This window comes from Orycteropus afer, unplaced genomic scaffold (genome assembly GCF_000298275.1).
Source record: "Orycteropus afer afer isolate SDZICR_OR568_19922 unplaced genomic scaffold, OryAfe1.0 scaffold00270, whole genome shotgun sequence".
In the NCBI taxonomy this organism is placed as follows: domain Eukaryota; kingdom Metazoa; phylum Chordata; class Mammalia; order Tubulidentata; family Orycteropodidae; genus Orycteropus; species Orycteropus afer.
In genome coordinates this window covers 1,424,858-1,442,661 of record NW_006921857.1, presented here as the reverse complement: position 1 = coordinate 1,442,661, position 17,804 = coordinate 1,424,858, and the positions used below count along the sequence as shown (strand labels likewise).

Here is a 17,804-nt window from a genome sequence, read left to right as displayed (position 1 = left end):
GTAGCATAGTGCCTAAGGCACTTGACTGTTAACCAGAAGGCTGGTGGTTGAAACCCACCAGCCACTCCTCAGAAGGAAGGCTGGGCAATCTACTTCTGGAGTGATACCACCTTGGAAACCCAAGGAGGGGTTGCTAAGAGTCAGTGCTGACTCAATAGCACATAACAACAACAACAGGCATCCTTGTCTCATTCCTGTTCTCAAATGGAAGACTATAGCCTTGCTCCATTGGGCATAATGTTAGCTATTGGTATTGTATATATGCCCTTAATTATGCTGAGAAATTTCCCTTCTATTTCTTTTTTACTGAGCTTTTAAACAGGAAAGAGTGTTGACTTTTATCAAATGCCTTTTCTACATAGGCTGATATTATCACATCATTATTTTCCTTTGTATTATTTATATATTAGACTACATTGATTGATTTTATTGTTGTCATGATTCTTCTGGGATTCCAAAAATTCTAATGTTAAATTTCTTAATTGAATTTCATATTTCCTTTTGGGTGTGTTTTCTTTGTACTTTTCATTTGTTTCTCTTGAGACGTGGTAAGTTCAGCTATTCTGTCTTCTAGCTCACTTATTCTATATTCTGACAGTTCGATTCTACTGTTGAGTGTTTCTCTTGCTTTTCCTAATTAGGATGTTTTATTCTTCAGTTCTAGTTGTTGTTATGTGCCATCAAGATGGACCTGACTCATAGCAACCCCTCCTTGGATTTCCAAGGCAGTATCACTAAGGAAGTAGATTGCCCAACCTTCCTTCCAAGGAGTGGCTGGTGGATTTGAACTGCTAATCTTCTGGTTAGCAGTCAAGTGCCTTAGGCTTCTAGTAGTTCTTTTTTTTTTTTTTTTTTTTCCTGATGTTTTCAATTCCTTTGTTAAGTCTCTCATTTTGTTCCTCCTCTGGTGGCCTAGTGCCCAAGGCACTTGACTGCTAACCAGAAAGCTGGCGGTTGAAACCCACAAGCCACTCCTCAGAAGGAAGGCTGGGCAATCTACTTCCATAGTGATATTGCCTCAGAAACCCAAGGAGGGGTTGCTATGAGTTGGATATGACTCAATGGCAGTGAGGTTTTTTTTCTCCCCCCTAAACTCTTGTTTTGGAGTTTTGCTTTCTTTAAACATGTTTAGTACAATAATATGAAAATTACCAATTTTCAATGCTTTGGCTTCCAATGGAGAGATTTCTTCTCCACGTTTTACATTTGATTATTCCTTCTTCTCTTGGGATTCCATGTGTTTTACTAACTCTTGTTGAACTTAGGCTATTTTGTTATCTTTTTTAAATTACTGTTTTCTTCATGTTTTGTATTCTGCTTATTATGGGAGAATTTTCTGATTGTATTCCCTAATGGCACAGCAGCCAAGTACCCATCTGCCAACCAAAAGTCTGGGGCCTGTACCCACCAGCCATTCTGTTGGAGAAAGATGCAGCAGCCTACCTCTGCAAAGACTCAGCCCTGAGAACCCATGCGGCAGCTCCCCACAGTGCTGCAAGTTCACCATGCTACAGAATGAACCAGTGGAATCAGGCTTGCTATCTTCTCTTAAGAACTACTCTCACTAAACCAAACTCACCGTCATTGAGTCATTTCCAACTCATAGTGACCTCTCCTTGGATTTCCAAGGTGGTATCTTTTTGGAAGTAGATTGCCCAATCTTCTTTCTGAGGAGTGGCTGGTGGATTTGAACTGCCAGCCTTCTGGTTAGCGGTCAAATACCTTAGGCCTTAGGCACTATGCTACCAGAGCTCCCCTAGATGACAATATATCTTAGATTTTATTCAGTGCTGGTTCAGGAATTCTGTATACTTGGTCTCTGTGATTCAAAATGCATGTGCAACAGTAGACGGTGTGGTTAGTTGTTTAGAAATGTTGTCAAAGTTGTGGGACTCAACTTTCTGTGGCAACGGTCCTGGGCTCTTTATGTCTTTCTCTCACTGGCACCCCTACTCAATTGTGTGGTCTGCAAACTCCCATGGCCAATTTCTATCCCCTTAAAAATATTGGGCTAGAGCTTCCACAGATTATAGCTCCTTTTTAGTGTTCTATGTTTGAGATGTTACCTAGACCCTGTCCCAAAATGGTTGCAATGAGTGAGCATTCCTGATGTTAGTGAGTAGGATCTCCTGGCTTGTAAGCCAACACCATTCCTCTTCTCCCCCACTTCTGGACTCACCCTGACTGTCTAGTACCTCAGCTGCCATTAAGGGTTCTGAGACTTGGTCTGTATTTGTTTTTCTTGTTATTCAGTGAGTTAGTTGTTGGGAGAATAAGTGGGAATATCCACTCACTACACCATCTTGCCTTGTCTCTCTGGAGTGTTTTTTGACACATAATAATAATATACAATGACTTGAGTCTCCTGCATTTGATGAAAATGTTTGATTTAATTAAACAATGACTGCTGAGAGCAAAATCCACTGCAGCTGTAATATAAATGCAAGTCATTAATGCCATTGTTATGTAGTACTTGCTTAATTAGATCATATTCAAATCTCTGAAAATCCAGTCTTTAGCCCATTTCAGAATATATTCCCCTCCATAAGTCTTGCCTCCTCAAAACGCCTTGTGAAAAAGATATTGATGGGTTTATGGGAAAAGCAATATTGGCCCATGTATGTGCATTGTTGCTAGGTGCTACTGAGTCGTTTCCAACTCATAGCAACCTAGAAACAAAAGAACAATACACCACTGGTCCTGTGCCATCCTCACAATTGTTTCTATGCTTGAGTCCATTCTTGAAGCCACTGTGTCAATCCATCTAACTGAGGGTCTTCCTCTTTTTCACTGATCCTGTACTTTACCAAGCATGATGTACTCCTCCAGAGACTGGTCCATCTGATAATTATGTACAAAATATATAAGATGAAATCTTTTCATCCTCACTTCTAAGGAGCATTCTGGCTATACTTCGTCCAAAACAGATTAAATCATTCTTATGGTAGTCTATGGTATATTCAATATTCTTCAACAATACCATAATTTAAAGGCATCAATTCTTCTTCAGTCTTTCTTGTGTTTGTTCAGCTTTTGCATACATATGAGGTGACTGAAAATACCATGGTTTGGGTCAGGTGCCCTGTAGTGTGAACTTTACTATATGTAAGCAGAAAACAAGACTACCTGTATAGTAGGCTTGGGCGATCTCCTTCATCTGCCTGCTTGTTCTAGTGGTTAGAATTTCAATCAATGCAGCTTCATTTGTTCCAATTCCCTAAAAAAGGAAAACGAAATCTAATTTTTAGACCACTTAAAAAATTTTAATTTCATGCATTCATTCATACTATTTTGCTTAATAGGAATAAAAAAGTTTTAAGTTAATTGATATAAAATCCAAAGTTGCTCTAAAATAATTTTCAAATTTTCCATAATATTTTAGTATTAAAATTACATGAATCACAAAATGGTACAACCACTGTGGAGAACAGTTGGATGGTTCCTCAAAAAGTTAATCACAGAATTAACATATGACCCAGCAACTGTACTCCTATGTATATAAGAAAGAAACTTGAAAGCAGTGACTCAGATACATGTAACACCAATGTTGTTTGCAGTATCACCTATAATAGCCAAAAGATAGAAACAACTTAACACCTCATGGGATTTGGTTCCTTGGTTTGGAGGGTTAGGGTCATTGTTTCATGAGACATCCTAGCTAATTGAGCTAATAATGTGTTCAGTGCTTCTGTTTTACCTCCCAGTTCATTACATAATGCCTAGAGTCTTAAATGCTTGCAAGCAGCCATCCAAGGCACAACAATTGATATTCACTTGAAGCAACAAAGGAAGAAGGAGAATCAGGAATAGGAAGAGGAAATTGATATGTGGCTAACTGCATCTATGAACAACTGGCTCCATTGCCACGAGACCAGAAGAACTGGATGGTGCCTGAATATTTTGATCAAAGATTCTATAGTAAAATCCTGATCCATGGGGGGGAGGGTGGTGAGGCAGAACTGAATTTAAAATTTCATGGACTCTAGACTTTCTGGAGCCATGGAGGGTAGATGAACTACCCTATGGAGGGTAGATGCTGACTATCACCCTGAGATAATCTTTAAACCTGAAACCAAAAATACCTCCTGAAGTCTTCTTAAAACCAAACAACAGTTTATTGTAAGTGGTAAAGAATGTCTGCTTTGAGCATTAGTCTCTTTTAAGATCTCTCCATATGGAATCAAACTGACAACAACAAAAAGATTAGATAGGAACATTAGGGGGCTGGGAGTTTATGTTAATGGAGAAGGAACAACTCAGAAAAGGGGGGTGAGAATGGTTGTACAACTTGAGGAATGAAATGAATGTCATTGAATTGTACACGTAGAAATTGTTGAACTGGTGTATGTTCTGCTGTGTATATTCTCAACAACAAATAAAATTTTTTTAAAAGATGAAAACAACCTAAATGCCCATCAACAGATAAACTGATTTTAAAAATATGGAATATACATACAGTGGACTACTAGTCATACAGAGAAATGACACTCCGATACATGCTCTAACATGGATAAATCTAGAAAACATGCTAAGTAAACTAAATCATTTACAATAGGGTAAATATTGTATGATCCTATTTATATGAAGTATGATCCCATTTATATGAAGTAAGCAAATGTGTAGACACCAAAGTTTATAAGTCTTTGGTGTGAGGGAGGAAGAAAAGGAATTATTTCTTAGGGAGCACTTAGTTTCAATTAGTGGTAACAGAAATAACATGATGAATACAATCAATGTAATTAAACTGTACATGTAGAAATTACTGAATTGGAAGATGTTTTGTTATACTATACATATATACATATATATCACAAAATATATATATAAATCATCTATAGTTGCTCTTGTGGCATAGTGCCTAAGGCATTTGACTGCTAACCAGAAGGCTGGCAGTTCAAACCCACCAGGCACTCCTCAGAAGGAAGATTGATCAATCTACTTCTGTAGAGATACCACCTAAGAAACCTACGAGGGGTCACTATGAGTCAGATTCGATTTGATGGCAGTGAGTTGAGTTTTGGTTTATAGTTAATTGAAATAAAAATTTTCAAGTAAATGTCCTAATTAATTCCTATGCTCAAGTGTAACAATAATTGAATAACTTTTCAAAAAAATATTATAAAGGAAAAAACTATGTCATCAAGGATAGAAATGTTGTTGTTGTTACGTGCCATCGAGTCAGACCCGACTCATAACGACCCCTCCTTGGGTTTCCGAGGCAGTATCACTACGGAAGTAGATTGCCCCATCTTCCTTCTAATAGTATTAACTCTACTGAGCATTCAAACACACCACTGTATTTAGAAAGGGGTCTACAATTCTTTCAAATTTTATCCTTCCACCACTGCACTGATTTGGTCAGTATTGTGTCATTGTCTTGACATAGGGAGATTTTCAAAGACTTAATAATGTGTATTATTGGGCCCAGCTGACTTGGGGACAAGTTACCCTTGAACCTTTGTTTATGTTGAGGTCACCGAATTACACTGTCACTCCAGGAGAAATCATTTACATGAGGACTTGATTGAATAAGGCCAGTGAAACATTTAAACCAAGGTTGAATTCTGTCTTGTGGCAGAGATTCCAAGCTGCCCCCAATATATCTTTAGTCTTTCTTGCTTACTAACAGAATACCCAATCTTTAACTTGGCACATGGCTTCCCAAGTAAAGTATGTATTTCTCAGTTTCTTTTAGAGCTAAGTTCAGCCATATAACTAAATTCTAGACAGTAGGATATATGCAGAAATATCATGTGTAACTTCTGGGAGTGTCTTAAAAAGAGAAAGGGTAGACCCTTCTGTTTTGGTTACCTAGTGTTGGTTTGACAAGAACGTACCACAAATGAGATGGCCTTAACAAACAGGAGTTTATTCTCTCACAATTTGGAGGCTTTAAGTCCAAGTTCAATGTGCCAGGCTCTAGGGGCTGTGTGAAAGCCCCTCAACCTTGGGCTTCAGCTCTGCCTCTTGTTCTCGGCCCACTGAAGCTAGAGGCATCTCTTTACTCAGGCAGCTACTGGCTGCTGAGGCTGCCAAGCCCAAGGTCGACAAATAAAGTGGCACAGTCCCAATGTTACCAAACCACACAGCAGGACATTAATTCAAGTCCATTGTAAATCCCAAGGTCAGCAGAGCATGGCAGGCTGCTGAGCAACGACATGGCTACATGCAGGGTCCAAATATGCCATAAGATAGAGACCATTCCCAAAGCTGCTGCTTATATACAGGAAGCAGACCATATACCCAAAGCAGCCATTCAGCTGCTCACAGTAGATTCCACCATGGAGTTGATTACCAGTCTCATCATGGGGAATACTACATCCAGCTGCTCAGCCACACAACCAGGCCCAGCCAAGTTGACACACAAACTGAACAACCACAGCTTCTTTGTCCCTTAATCCTTAAAACTGACTGAAATGAAGATATAATGGCTGGAGCTGGAGCCACCTTTCACCAAGAAGTAGAAACATAGGCTGAAAATGGCAGAGCAGTAAGATGAAGGCACCTGAGTCCCTGAATATTGTAGTCCCACCACACCCAGCTCTGAACTGCTTTTTTGGATTTCTTTTGTGTAAAACAGAATTTTTTCTCAGCCTTGCAGGTGAATCAAATCCTTACCATTAACCTTGCCATTAACACCTGTTTAACTTTCTGCCTTTGGGGTGGTCATAGAAGTGCACTGGTCAGATCTCCAGTTGTGAAAATATGCTGCAAAAAATTTAGTTGGCCAATAGCCTCCAATTGTCATACATCTGAATCTATCATCTTACTAATATCATGCAATCTCCAGGTTGTTCCAGGTAATGACAAGCACAATAGAGATATTGGAGCTGGGCTGTTTCTGTCCAACATAGGGCTCTTCCAAAGAACAATCTTTGCTCAGGGGCTCCTTCATGAGCCTGCCAAGACTATCTCAGAGCTGTGCTCTAGATTGAGGCTCTTCCTTTCCTCATCTACTTCCTTCTCTCTTTCCTTTCACAGATGTCAGACCTGCAAGAGAGTCTGAAGGCTCACCCTACTTACCCTGCTTCCTATCCCCTTTATCTTTCATAAGCATTTAACACAATAAACATCCTGTCCATCTAATTCTACATTGTATCTGCTTCTTGGACAATCCAGTATATCCATATCTCTTCCATAGAAAAGTATTCCCACCCCTGATGTGTTTAAGCCTCATGCCTAGACTTTCTTCTTTCCTTTCTTTCTTTAGCAAATATTTACTGAGCATCTACTTCACCCAGACCCTGCTGCAGGGACAGAGAATACAGAACAAGACTGAGGAGGTTGGTTCCCTGCTATAATGGTGGTACCCTTTAACTGGATGAAACTAAACAAGATAATTTAAATAATAATAAGTGCAATTAAGAAAATAAAACTGAGTGAATTGATAGAAAACGTTTGGGAGAAAAGCATCCCAGACAGAAGGAACATAACATAAAACCCCAAGAAGGGAATAAGCTTAGAATGTTCAAGGATCAGAGAGAAAGTCAGTATGGCTATAGTACTGAAGATGGAGGGAAGAGGGAACTAAAAAAAAAAAAAAAAAGAATAGTCTGTAAATTGTAGCACAAATCGTAAAATGAAAAAAAAAAAAAAAAGTCAGAGAGATAGGCAATATCTGACTGTGTTGGGTGATAAAGGCCATAACAAAGAATTTGGATTTTAAGTGTTCAAAGTCACTGGAGATTTATGCAAGTGAACAGCATAATCTGATGTACATGTAATAATAATAATTTTAAAAATGGCTATTCTGTGAAGAATAGATTAGAGGTAGGCAAAAATGAAGGCAAAGAGATCAGTTAGGAGGCTACTGAAATAGTCCAGTCAAAAGGTGATGGTGCATGGCCTAGAATGGTAGCAACAGATTTTGAGATAAATGAACACATTTGGGATAGATTTGCAAGCAGAGCTAATGGACTGCCTGAGATTTTAAAGATCAAGCAGAGCCAGAGGTTAAAGATAAAAGTTAAGTTTTTGGCCTAAGTAATAGGGTTGATGATGATGTCATTTACTTTTAATGACAACTAACTAGAAAACTGGACTCTGTGCAGCAAAAACAAACAAAATAAGGATATATCAGAATTCTTTTGACCCAGGAAGAGTTGGGCTCAAAGTTCCATGATTGCTCCCTATTTCAGTCATTCCAATAGGAAAGCACAGAATCAAAATGCCATCTGTGTCTACCATATTCACACCACAGCTAAGTATGTACTGTAAGAGAGTTACTATTTTTGAAGACATAGTTAAATCCTGGGCAGAAGAGGCTTGGGTAGAACTCATACCTTCATGGATTTCTTCAGCTGCTTTGCATCAAACACTGCTGGTGGAGTCACGAGGGCCACCATGACACTCTCAAAGTTGCCAGAAAGATCATCCTTCAAGTCATCTTTCAGCTCCTAAAATAAAATGTCCCAAAGAGGAAAGACTGAAACACCTTTCATTTCTTTCTCTAAGGTTACCTAGTGAGAGATGAACATATGTATCAGATCAGATGAAAGCATACCCATCCACTGGGAATAAACAGAAATGTCAAAGATATCTTAATGGATATTAATGTGCATTTTATGATTGTTTCCAAAATGTTCTGTTTTATGAAAAGCTTTTTGCAGGAAAGCTGAAGGAAGGAACCACATGCACGTCACAGTGGTTGTTAGCCCTACTAAGTGACTCATGGAAACCCCACTGGAAACAAAATGCTGTCTGGTCTGGTGCCATTCCCGTGATCAGCTGCACACAGGATCTTTGTGATCCATAGGTTGTCACTGGCTGATTATCAGAGGGAGATCACCAGGCTTTTCTTCCTAGTCCATCTTAGTCTGGAAGCTCCAGAATTGGGTTCATATGCAGGTCCCTATGACCTAAATGCTCTCAATATTTGTGTTGGGTGAGGGAAGAACAGGATGGGTCCTCCTAAATGCACAGCCACCTTCACTGGTAGGTGCCCTATTCCTGGGTACCTTCCTTCTCAGTGACTGTCAAAGAGCTCAAGAGAAAAAAGAGAAGGGAGAATAGTAGTTGGTCACTAGCCTCTGTGAGAACATGGAGCTAGAGGGACACAGAAGCGTTTTTCTAGCAACAGCAGTAAAGGAATTCCTAAGTACAGCAATGAGGTGGACATTACTTATTGATATTGTACTTCAGCACTGTTTTAACACAGTATGTAAGTCTGGTCCATCTCTTCTGCTTCAAAACAGGTAATAAGGTTTCTATTTCCAATGTTCATAGGAATGTTACAGAATGCTTCCCAACCTGCTCCTCAAACAGAGACTGGAAGCTTTCCACATTGCCACAACACTGTGGGTACAGACCAACACTTACTGCACTGCTGGGAGCACAGAAACAAATGGGATGGAGCCAAGTGTCCGCAGCTCTGCTTTCATCACCATGGGGTGTTTTCTTTTCTAAATGTTGAATTCCGTGACCATCTGTCCTCAAACCATGACTTTCCAACTGAACTTAATTTCACAAGCTCTCATTGTATCCCGCTGTGAGAAATGGTCACTTCCCTTAGCCCTCATCCTCCTCCATACTTTGGAAATTCTGAGTGGTCGGTGGATCATTCATGATCCCTACATACAAATGTGTTGCCTTGCCCAGAAGCATGACAATTCATTTAATTCATCAGGAAACCTGTTCTGTGCTAGGCATTTAAAGATGAGTTTGACACAATCCTTGCCCCTAGGACATTATGCCCTAATGAGAAAAACAAACATACCTAAAGATAAAATCTCAACAGAATATGTTAAGTATCTGATGGAAGGAACATAGAGAGGGGTGACCTAATGGCATCTAGGGGCTGGGAGAATACTTTCAGGAGATGATACCTGAGCTGCCTAAGGAAGGTCCTCTCCACCACCCATAATCTGACTGGCCTTTGTTTCCACTCTTTCCTCTCTTCAGTTCATTAGCCACAGCAGCCAGAGTAACCCTTTTAAAGATATAAAGTGGATTTTATTATTCCCCTGCTTATCACTCTCCCATGGCTCCTTATACTGGTACAGAGTTTAGGTTTTATTCTAAAATCCTTAGAATAAAACCTAAACTCTGTACCAGTACCCCAAGATCCAGCATGTTCTAAATCTCTCTTCAGCTTTATCTCCTCCCTCTGGTTTCCTTTCTCTTCCCTCTTGTGATATCGGAATTCCTTCTGCTTCTCAAATATTCTGAGCTTGTTTCTGCCTCTGGGTTTTTGCATTTGCTGTACTTTCTGCCTGAAATGCCTGAGTATTACTCAGTCTTAGTTGTCTTAGTTGACAGGAAAGCAACCACCCCTCACAGTCACATATCTTTACCACTCTATCAAGTGGAGCCATTCTCCATCACATCACTCTATTTTAACTTATTCATAGCATTTACCAATATCTAAATTTATTTACTTGTTTTATTATATTTCTAATAGAATGTTAGCTCCATGAAAGAAGGAAATATTTATTTTTATACCATTGTACCCCAGTGTCTAGGATACCTTCTGACACTGTTGTACTCTTTTTGGGTGTTTGTTTTTTTTTTTTTAATTGTGATTTGGATGAAAATTTACAGAACAGATTCACTTTCCGTACAGCAGTTCACATACACTTTGTCTCATGACATTGACCACAATTTATATGTAACAGCTTCCCTCCCACTTTCTCCCAATAATTATCTCTTCCCTGTGTCCATCCCTCCATGTACTCCTGCCCCCTGACCTGTATGCTGTGCATAAGCAGCATTTCTTTCTCCCATGATTGTTCTCTCCAAGGAGTGTATCTACCTCAGGTAAATGTTTAACTCATATGCCTGTCTTTTGCTTGGCTGGAAGCCACAGGCGTGGGTTCAGTTCCAGACCTGAAGGGCAGCTAGGGGCCATAGTCTCAGTGGTTCCACCAGGCTCTATCGGACCAGCAAACCTGGTCCCCCCTATTTTTGGGTGCTTTTGAGTTGACTTTGACTCACAGTGACCCTATATGACAGGGTAGAATTGTCCTATAGGATTTCCTAGGCTATAATTTTTATGGTAGCCAATTGCCAGGTCTTTCCTACTGGGGAGCCACTAGTACATTCAAACTGCTAAGCTTTTGGTTGGCAGCCAAGCATTTAACCATTGCACTACCAGTGCTCCTTCCTGACTTTGTAGCACCCAACAAACGTGTCGAATAAATAAACTGTGTGTGTGGCAAGGCCCAAGTCTAACTCATTCTTACAGAGTTAGCTTCTTGCACTTAATGAACTTTGATTTGCTGAATGAATTAAACTTATACAAACATTTTAAATCTGGAACAGATATTGAAGATCGTTTAAGATAGAGTTTGTCAGCTTTAGCATTGTTAACATTAGGGCCAGATACCTGCTTGTTGTGGGGTGCTGTCCTGTGGGTTATAGAAACTTCAGCAGCATCCTTGGCCTAGATGACAAAAGCACTTTCCTCCCCTCCTCCAGACATTGCCAAATGTCCCCAGGGGAAAGAAATCACCCTCAATTTGGAAACAATCATCTAAGGCAACTTTCCTTATTTCATAGGTGAAGAAATTGAGGCCCAGGAAGTTCAAGTAACATGCCCAAGGTCACTCAGCCTATTAAGATCAGACCAAGACATGGATTCCAGGCTGCTGAGTGGATACACAGGGTACTTTCTGTTACACTAGGCTTGAAACAAAAGATCTGTGGGCATAAGCACATGGGAGCATCCCTGATATGTGAGCGATGATGATCTCTTTACTGGCCGTTGTGTTACTCAAATTGTACCTTTCCATAAGCTGCTTGATATTCCTTCACAATCAGCTGCCTCTGTGCGTTCGACCTCTCCGTCAGAATGCTGATGAGTGCTTTCTCATCGGTTCCTAAATGAAACAAAAATAATTTTAATCTCAACCTGGAAATGCTCAATAACTGCCTTAAACAAAAGAAAAGTGATAAATTGGCTGAAATAAATGCAGAGAGTAAGGCATTTTAATTTAAATTTCCAGGTTCTTACCATGTTGGACTCCTTATTTCTTTGAGATTATTTTTATTTTATTTTTTGCTTGCATCTTGAAAAGGAAAATTAACTTTATTTGGATAGTTTTGGTAGAAGAAAACAATCATAACAGTCCTATCTGTAGATCAAATAGAAAGTATAGCATAAAGAATTTATTGCTTTTTCACCCTAATGAGGCTGTTACTATTTTATCACCTTTTCTCTTAGTCCCATCCTTGATATCAAAATATATTTTTTTTCTCTAGAGAAAAGAAAGACATTTATTGAGAACCTATAAAGTACCAACTCAAAAGCAAATTCACTGCCATCAAATAGATTCCAACTCATAGTGACCCCACTGGGTTTCCAAGGTAGTAAATCTTTATGGAAGTAGATCGTCCCATCTTCCTTCTGTGGAACAGCTTGTGGGTTTGAGTCACAAGCTCAAACCTTCTGGTTAGCAGTCAAATGTCCTAGGCACCGCGTCACCAAAGCCCCTTTACCATACCATGTACCAGCCAGCTTTTTATTCACTGTCAAGTTAACATTCATAGAAGCATTGTGCAAAATGACTAAGTTATCCTAAAGATGAAGACATTAATACTTAGGGAACTTATCTGATTTCTCAAAGTCACACAGTTTTTAAGTGCAACAGCAAGACTTTCAATTCTAATTGCTTTGATACCAAAACATAGATTTCTATCTCTGGTGCATACCTCTCATGCATTCCAGACCCATATACTTACCTAGCTATTCATACGTAAAGGCTAACGTCAGGCCAAGACTGATGCTGGCCTGCCTGAGAATGACCTCAAGGTCATTGTTCTTTTGGTAATTACAGTGTTCAGATAAATGTGGAAAACTGTGTTCACCTCCTTTGTTGGAGACGACTAGCCCTGAGTTGGGGAGCTGTGAGTTGTCTTGCCTTGGTTCTACATGACTGGAACAGCATAAAAGATAAACAAGTCTGTCACTTCTCTGTGAACCATATACATATTGGCTACACAAGTCACATCAGTGATGGGAATAAAGAAGCTGCATATTTGGGTTGCTGCTGGTCTCCCAGTGAAATATGCTTGCCCTCTGTATGCCCTGTCTTGTAACCTTCTATAAAGCTAAGTAAACATAGGATTAGATTAAAGCCCATATGTGCTTTATGAGTCTAATTGCCCATGTGGACCTGAAATAATTTGTGTTGCTGCTACCAAACCAACCAAACCCAACCCATTGCCACTGAGTTGATTCTGACTCATACATAGCAACCATATAGGACAGAGTAGAACTGTCCCACAGTTCCAAGCCTGTAATCTTTATGGAAGTAGACTGTCACATTTTTATCCTGCAGAGCATCTGGTAGGTTTGAACAGCTGACCTTTTGGTTAGCAGCCGAATGTTTTAACCAATGTACCACTAGGTGGGTTTGAACAGCTGACCTTTTCGTTAGCAGCTGAGTGCTTTAACCAATGTACCATTAGGATTTCTTAATGTACTTATAGACATCTTCAGGTGCATAACTATCTCAAAGTAGGGAAGTTTAAAGTTGAATTGATTGTGTTTCCTCTCAGAACTTGTCCTTGATTGTATCCTCATCATGACATCATTAGTCATCGTAGCAAAAATCCTGGGACCCAACTTTTACTCCTTTCTCTTACTTATTTCTTACACCCTAGTCATCACAGGCATCTCTTGAATTTATCCCCTCTGCATGCTCTCAGAAGAGCATAAGGAATGAGGGATATTATTGCTGATGTCAGATGGATTTTGGCTGAAAGCAAAGAATAGCAGATTGATGTTTACCTATGTCTTACTAACTATACAAAGGCATTCAATTGTGTGGATCATAAATTATGGATAATATTGCAAGGAATAGGAGTTTCACACTTAATTATGCTCATGGGGAATCTGTACATAGACCAAAAGGCTATAGTTTAAACAGAACAAGAAAATACTGTGTGGTTTAAAATCAGGAACAGTGTACATCAGGGTTGTATCCTTTCACTATGCTTATTCAATTTGTATGCTAAGCAAATAATCTGAGAAGCTGGACTATGTGAAGAAGAACGTGGCATCAGGATTGGAGGAAGAGTCATTAACAATCTGCAATATGCAGATGACATAATCTTACTTGCTAAAAGTGAAGATGACTTGAAGCACTTACTGAAGATCAAAGACTACAACCTTTAATACGAGTTGCACCTCAACATAAAGAACACGAAAATCTCCACAATTGGACCAATAAGCAATGTAATGATAAATGGAGAAAAGACTGAAGTTGTTAAGGATTTCATTTCACTTGCATCCATAATCAACACTCATGGAAGCAGTAGTCAAGAAATCAGAGCTCGTACTACACTGGGCAAATGTACTGTGAGAGCCCTCTTTAAAGTGTTAAAGAGCAAAGATGACAATTTGAAGACTAAGGTGTACCTAACCCAAGCCAGGGTATTTTCAGTAGCCTCATATGCATGTGAAAGCTGGACAATGTATAAGGAAGACGGAAGAAAAGTCAATGCCTTTGAATTGTGATGCTGGCAAAGAATATCGAAAATACTGTAGTAGGACAGAAGGATGAACAAATCTGTCCTGGAAGAAGTGCAGCTGGAAGCAAGTACATTCTTGGAAGCAAGAATTACCAGACTTTGTCTCACATACTTTTGTCAGAAGGGACCATTTCCTGGAGAAGGATGACATGCTAGGTAAAGCAGAGGGTCCGTGAAAAAGGGGAAGATTCTCAATGAGATGGATTGACACAGTGGCTGCAATGATGGGCTCAAGCATAGCAAGGATTGTGAGGATGGTGCACGACTGGGCAGTGTTTCCTTCTGTTGTACCTAGGGTCCCTGTGAGTTGGAGCAGACTTGATAGAACCCTAACAAAAAATATACCCTCTGTGCTGTGGTTGGGTGTAGCCTTCATCACATTTTCCCTAGATAACCTAAATAGTCTCCTAACTTACTACACCTTATAGTTTATCCTACATACTACTTCCTAAGAATAATTTTTTAAAAATGCAAATTTGATCATGCCACTCTGCTGGTTAAAACCCTTAACGGTTCTTTGTAACCTTCAGGAAGATAATGATAACCCTTAGCTCATAGACCAACCTGCTATGCTCTATTCTTGCTTTATGTCTCTGTTCTCACTTTCCACCACTTCTCTGCAGTTCTATACTTTATAAATCTACATTCAAGATATGCCTAACTACTTGTAGTTGTGTATATTTTTTATGTCTGGTAGTTTCTCACCTGTTATTTTTGAACATGTTCAAACCAGTAACTAAACTAATCTGCCTGATGGTTCAGAGACTGGATCTAGAACACATGCTCTTATAAAAGCTGGTTCTGGACAGAGAAAGAGAGGGAGAGAGAGAGTGTGTGTGTGTGTATAGGAGGGGTGCTCACAAATTTTAAAAAATGTCTTCTCAAAGTGGGCTTGCAAGGCAAAATGAAAAATTTGTGAAGAAATATTATGTTAAGACAAGCAAAAATATGTAAAGACCATTAATGTATCCCATTTGGCATTAACCTCATGAAATAATCTGAAAAAGACTATACAACATTAGGTATAAATAGGACAATCAAAGAGATAAATGAAACTTTCATTTTAAAGCAGGAAATAAAAACCACAAAAACAGGTAGAAATAAGATAGTATTACACTGGTATAAAATAATAATAATGTATTTATTGCATTTGATAATTTGATTCTAAAATTCACATGAGAAGGCAAAGAGCCAAGAAAAGTCCTTACTCTACTAGATATTGTCACTATACAATTATAATAAGTATTATAATAATTATTAATGTGATGTTGACATGTTGATGTTGTTGGGTGCCATGGAGTCAATTCTGATTCACAGTGATCATATATGAGAGAATAGAACTGCCCACCTAAGGCATATGATTGCTAACCAGAAGGCTGGCGGTTCAAACCCACCAGCCACTCCTTGGAAGGAAGGTTGGGCAATCTATCTCTGTAGTGATACTGCCTTGGAAACCCAAGGAAGGGTTGCTATGAGTTGGAAACAACTAGATGGCAGTTAGTTTGTTTGTTTTTTTAATAGGGTTCTCTTGGCTATAATCTTTATGGACATGGATCACCAAGTTTTTCTCTCATGGAGTTCCTGGGTGGGTTCAAACCACCAACATTTCCATTAGCAGCTGAGTGCTTAACCACTGTGTCACCAGGGCTCCTTGGTATATCAGCATAGGAAGAAGCAAATACACCAATGGAACATAACAGACAGCAACTAAATAAAGGAACTTGACATAAAACAAAGTGTGACATTAAAAATCAGTATTGACCAAGCAGACATCTAAGATGCAACAATTGGTCTCTCCTCACCTGGAAAGAAGAAGAAAGAAGAAAATCAAAGACACTTGGAAACAATTAGTCCAAGGGACTAGTAGACCATGTGAACCTCAGCCTACATGACCATGAGATCAAAAGAACTAGATGGTACCTGGCTACTACTGTCAACCACTCAGAAAGGGATCAGGGTAGGAGTTCCTGGTTAGAGTGGGAGAAAAATGTGGAACAAAACTCAAAATGATAAAAAAGATTAGGATTAATAGTCTACTAGAGGCTAGTGGAACCTCCAAGATTATGGCCCCTAGTCACCCTTCCAGCCTGGAATTGAACTCATTCCCATGGCATCCAGCCAAACAATGGACAGGCATATAATGTGAACATTTACACCAGGTAGGTACACTCCCTAGAACAATCAACCATGGGAGGTCAGAAGGGCAGTGTTTACACAGGGAGATAGTTCACAGGGCAAGAATGTATAGGAAAGAAGGACAGAGGGAAAAGGTCACCACAAGGAAGTGGGAAGAAAGTTGTTACATGATGGGGACTGCAATCAATGTTATGAAATGAAATGTATATGAACTATTGTATGGAAAATGAATTTGCTCTGCAAATTCTCATCCAAATCACAATTTAAAAAAAAAATCAGTATTGAAGGAATGAACTTCTTTCATAAACAGTGCTGGGACAATTAACTATCTATATATTAGATAAAATAAAACTAGCTGTTTAGGAGGTTCCAGCAAGATGGCGGACTAGGCAGAAAGACTGCACAGACCCTCTGCAACAAAGAAAAGGGAAACCAATTAACACAGACACAGAAGATAATATTGGACCTCTGAGTCTTGAAGGGAAGGATATAGAAGTGGACTAAACCCCAACTAGCAGAAGAATTTGTGTGAAAATACCAAAAAAGGAGATAGACAGAGCTGAGGTCTGGCAGGGATCCTGAGTGATCCTGATGGCACAGACAGCTTGGAGATTCCCAAGTGGTGGTAGGACCTAAGAATTAACCTACAAATCACCCTGCTAGCCAGGGACTGCACGGACGACTGTGCACGGTGGCTAGGGAACAAACAGAGAAGGTGAAGAGAAAGGTGGGCTAAACTGTGGACTTTTGCCAGTCCGAAAGGCGCCGCCATTTTGAAGGTTTGAAAGGTGGGTTGACTATTTTGGATATTTAAAGAGACAGCACTCTCGCAGATTTCTGGGGCTTAAGAACACGTTCTGCTTTCCAGCAATCCCAAGGACATTCTGGGCCTGCAAGACTGAAAAGGTACGACATTCTTGTTACTACAACCTACACACACTTGGTGAATGGAGGTGTGGCCATCGCCCACTCCCACCTACCTTCTGGGCCCACAGGAACTCCATCACAGTCTATGTGCTCAGACGGAGCCTGGGTGTTCTGCCCTGTCCTCCACCGATTTTTTTTTCTCTTTTTTTATTTTTACTTTTTTCTTTTTCGCTTTCTTTTTTCTGGTGATTAGTTTGCTTGTATTTGTCTGTTTTAAAACAACTAATATTATTAATACTTTTGTCCTTTTTATTATTATTCTTAATCTT

General features: G+C 39.5%; 1 protein-coding gene across 1 annotated transcript in view; it reads right to left on the bottom strand.

Annotated features, from left to right (window-relative positions):
• The window catches only part of ANXA3 (annexin A3), a 111,116-nt gene that overhangs the window by 49,842 nt on the left and 43,470 nt on the right, over positions 1 to 17,804 (bottom strand). The window contains exons 3-5 of the mRNA XM_042782241.1: positions 11,722 to 11,816; positions 8,283 to 8,396; positions 3,127 to 3,217 (exon numbers count right to left, since the gene is read on the bottom strand). Coding sequence (XP_042638175.1) covers positions 3,127 to 3,217; positions 8,283 to 8,396; positions 11,722 to 11,816 — 300 coding nt within the window. The remainder of the gene's footprint in view (positions 1 to 3,126; positions 3,218 to 8,282; positions 8,397 to 11,721; positions 11,817 to 17,804) is intronic.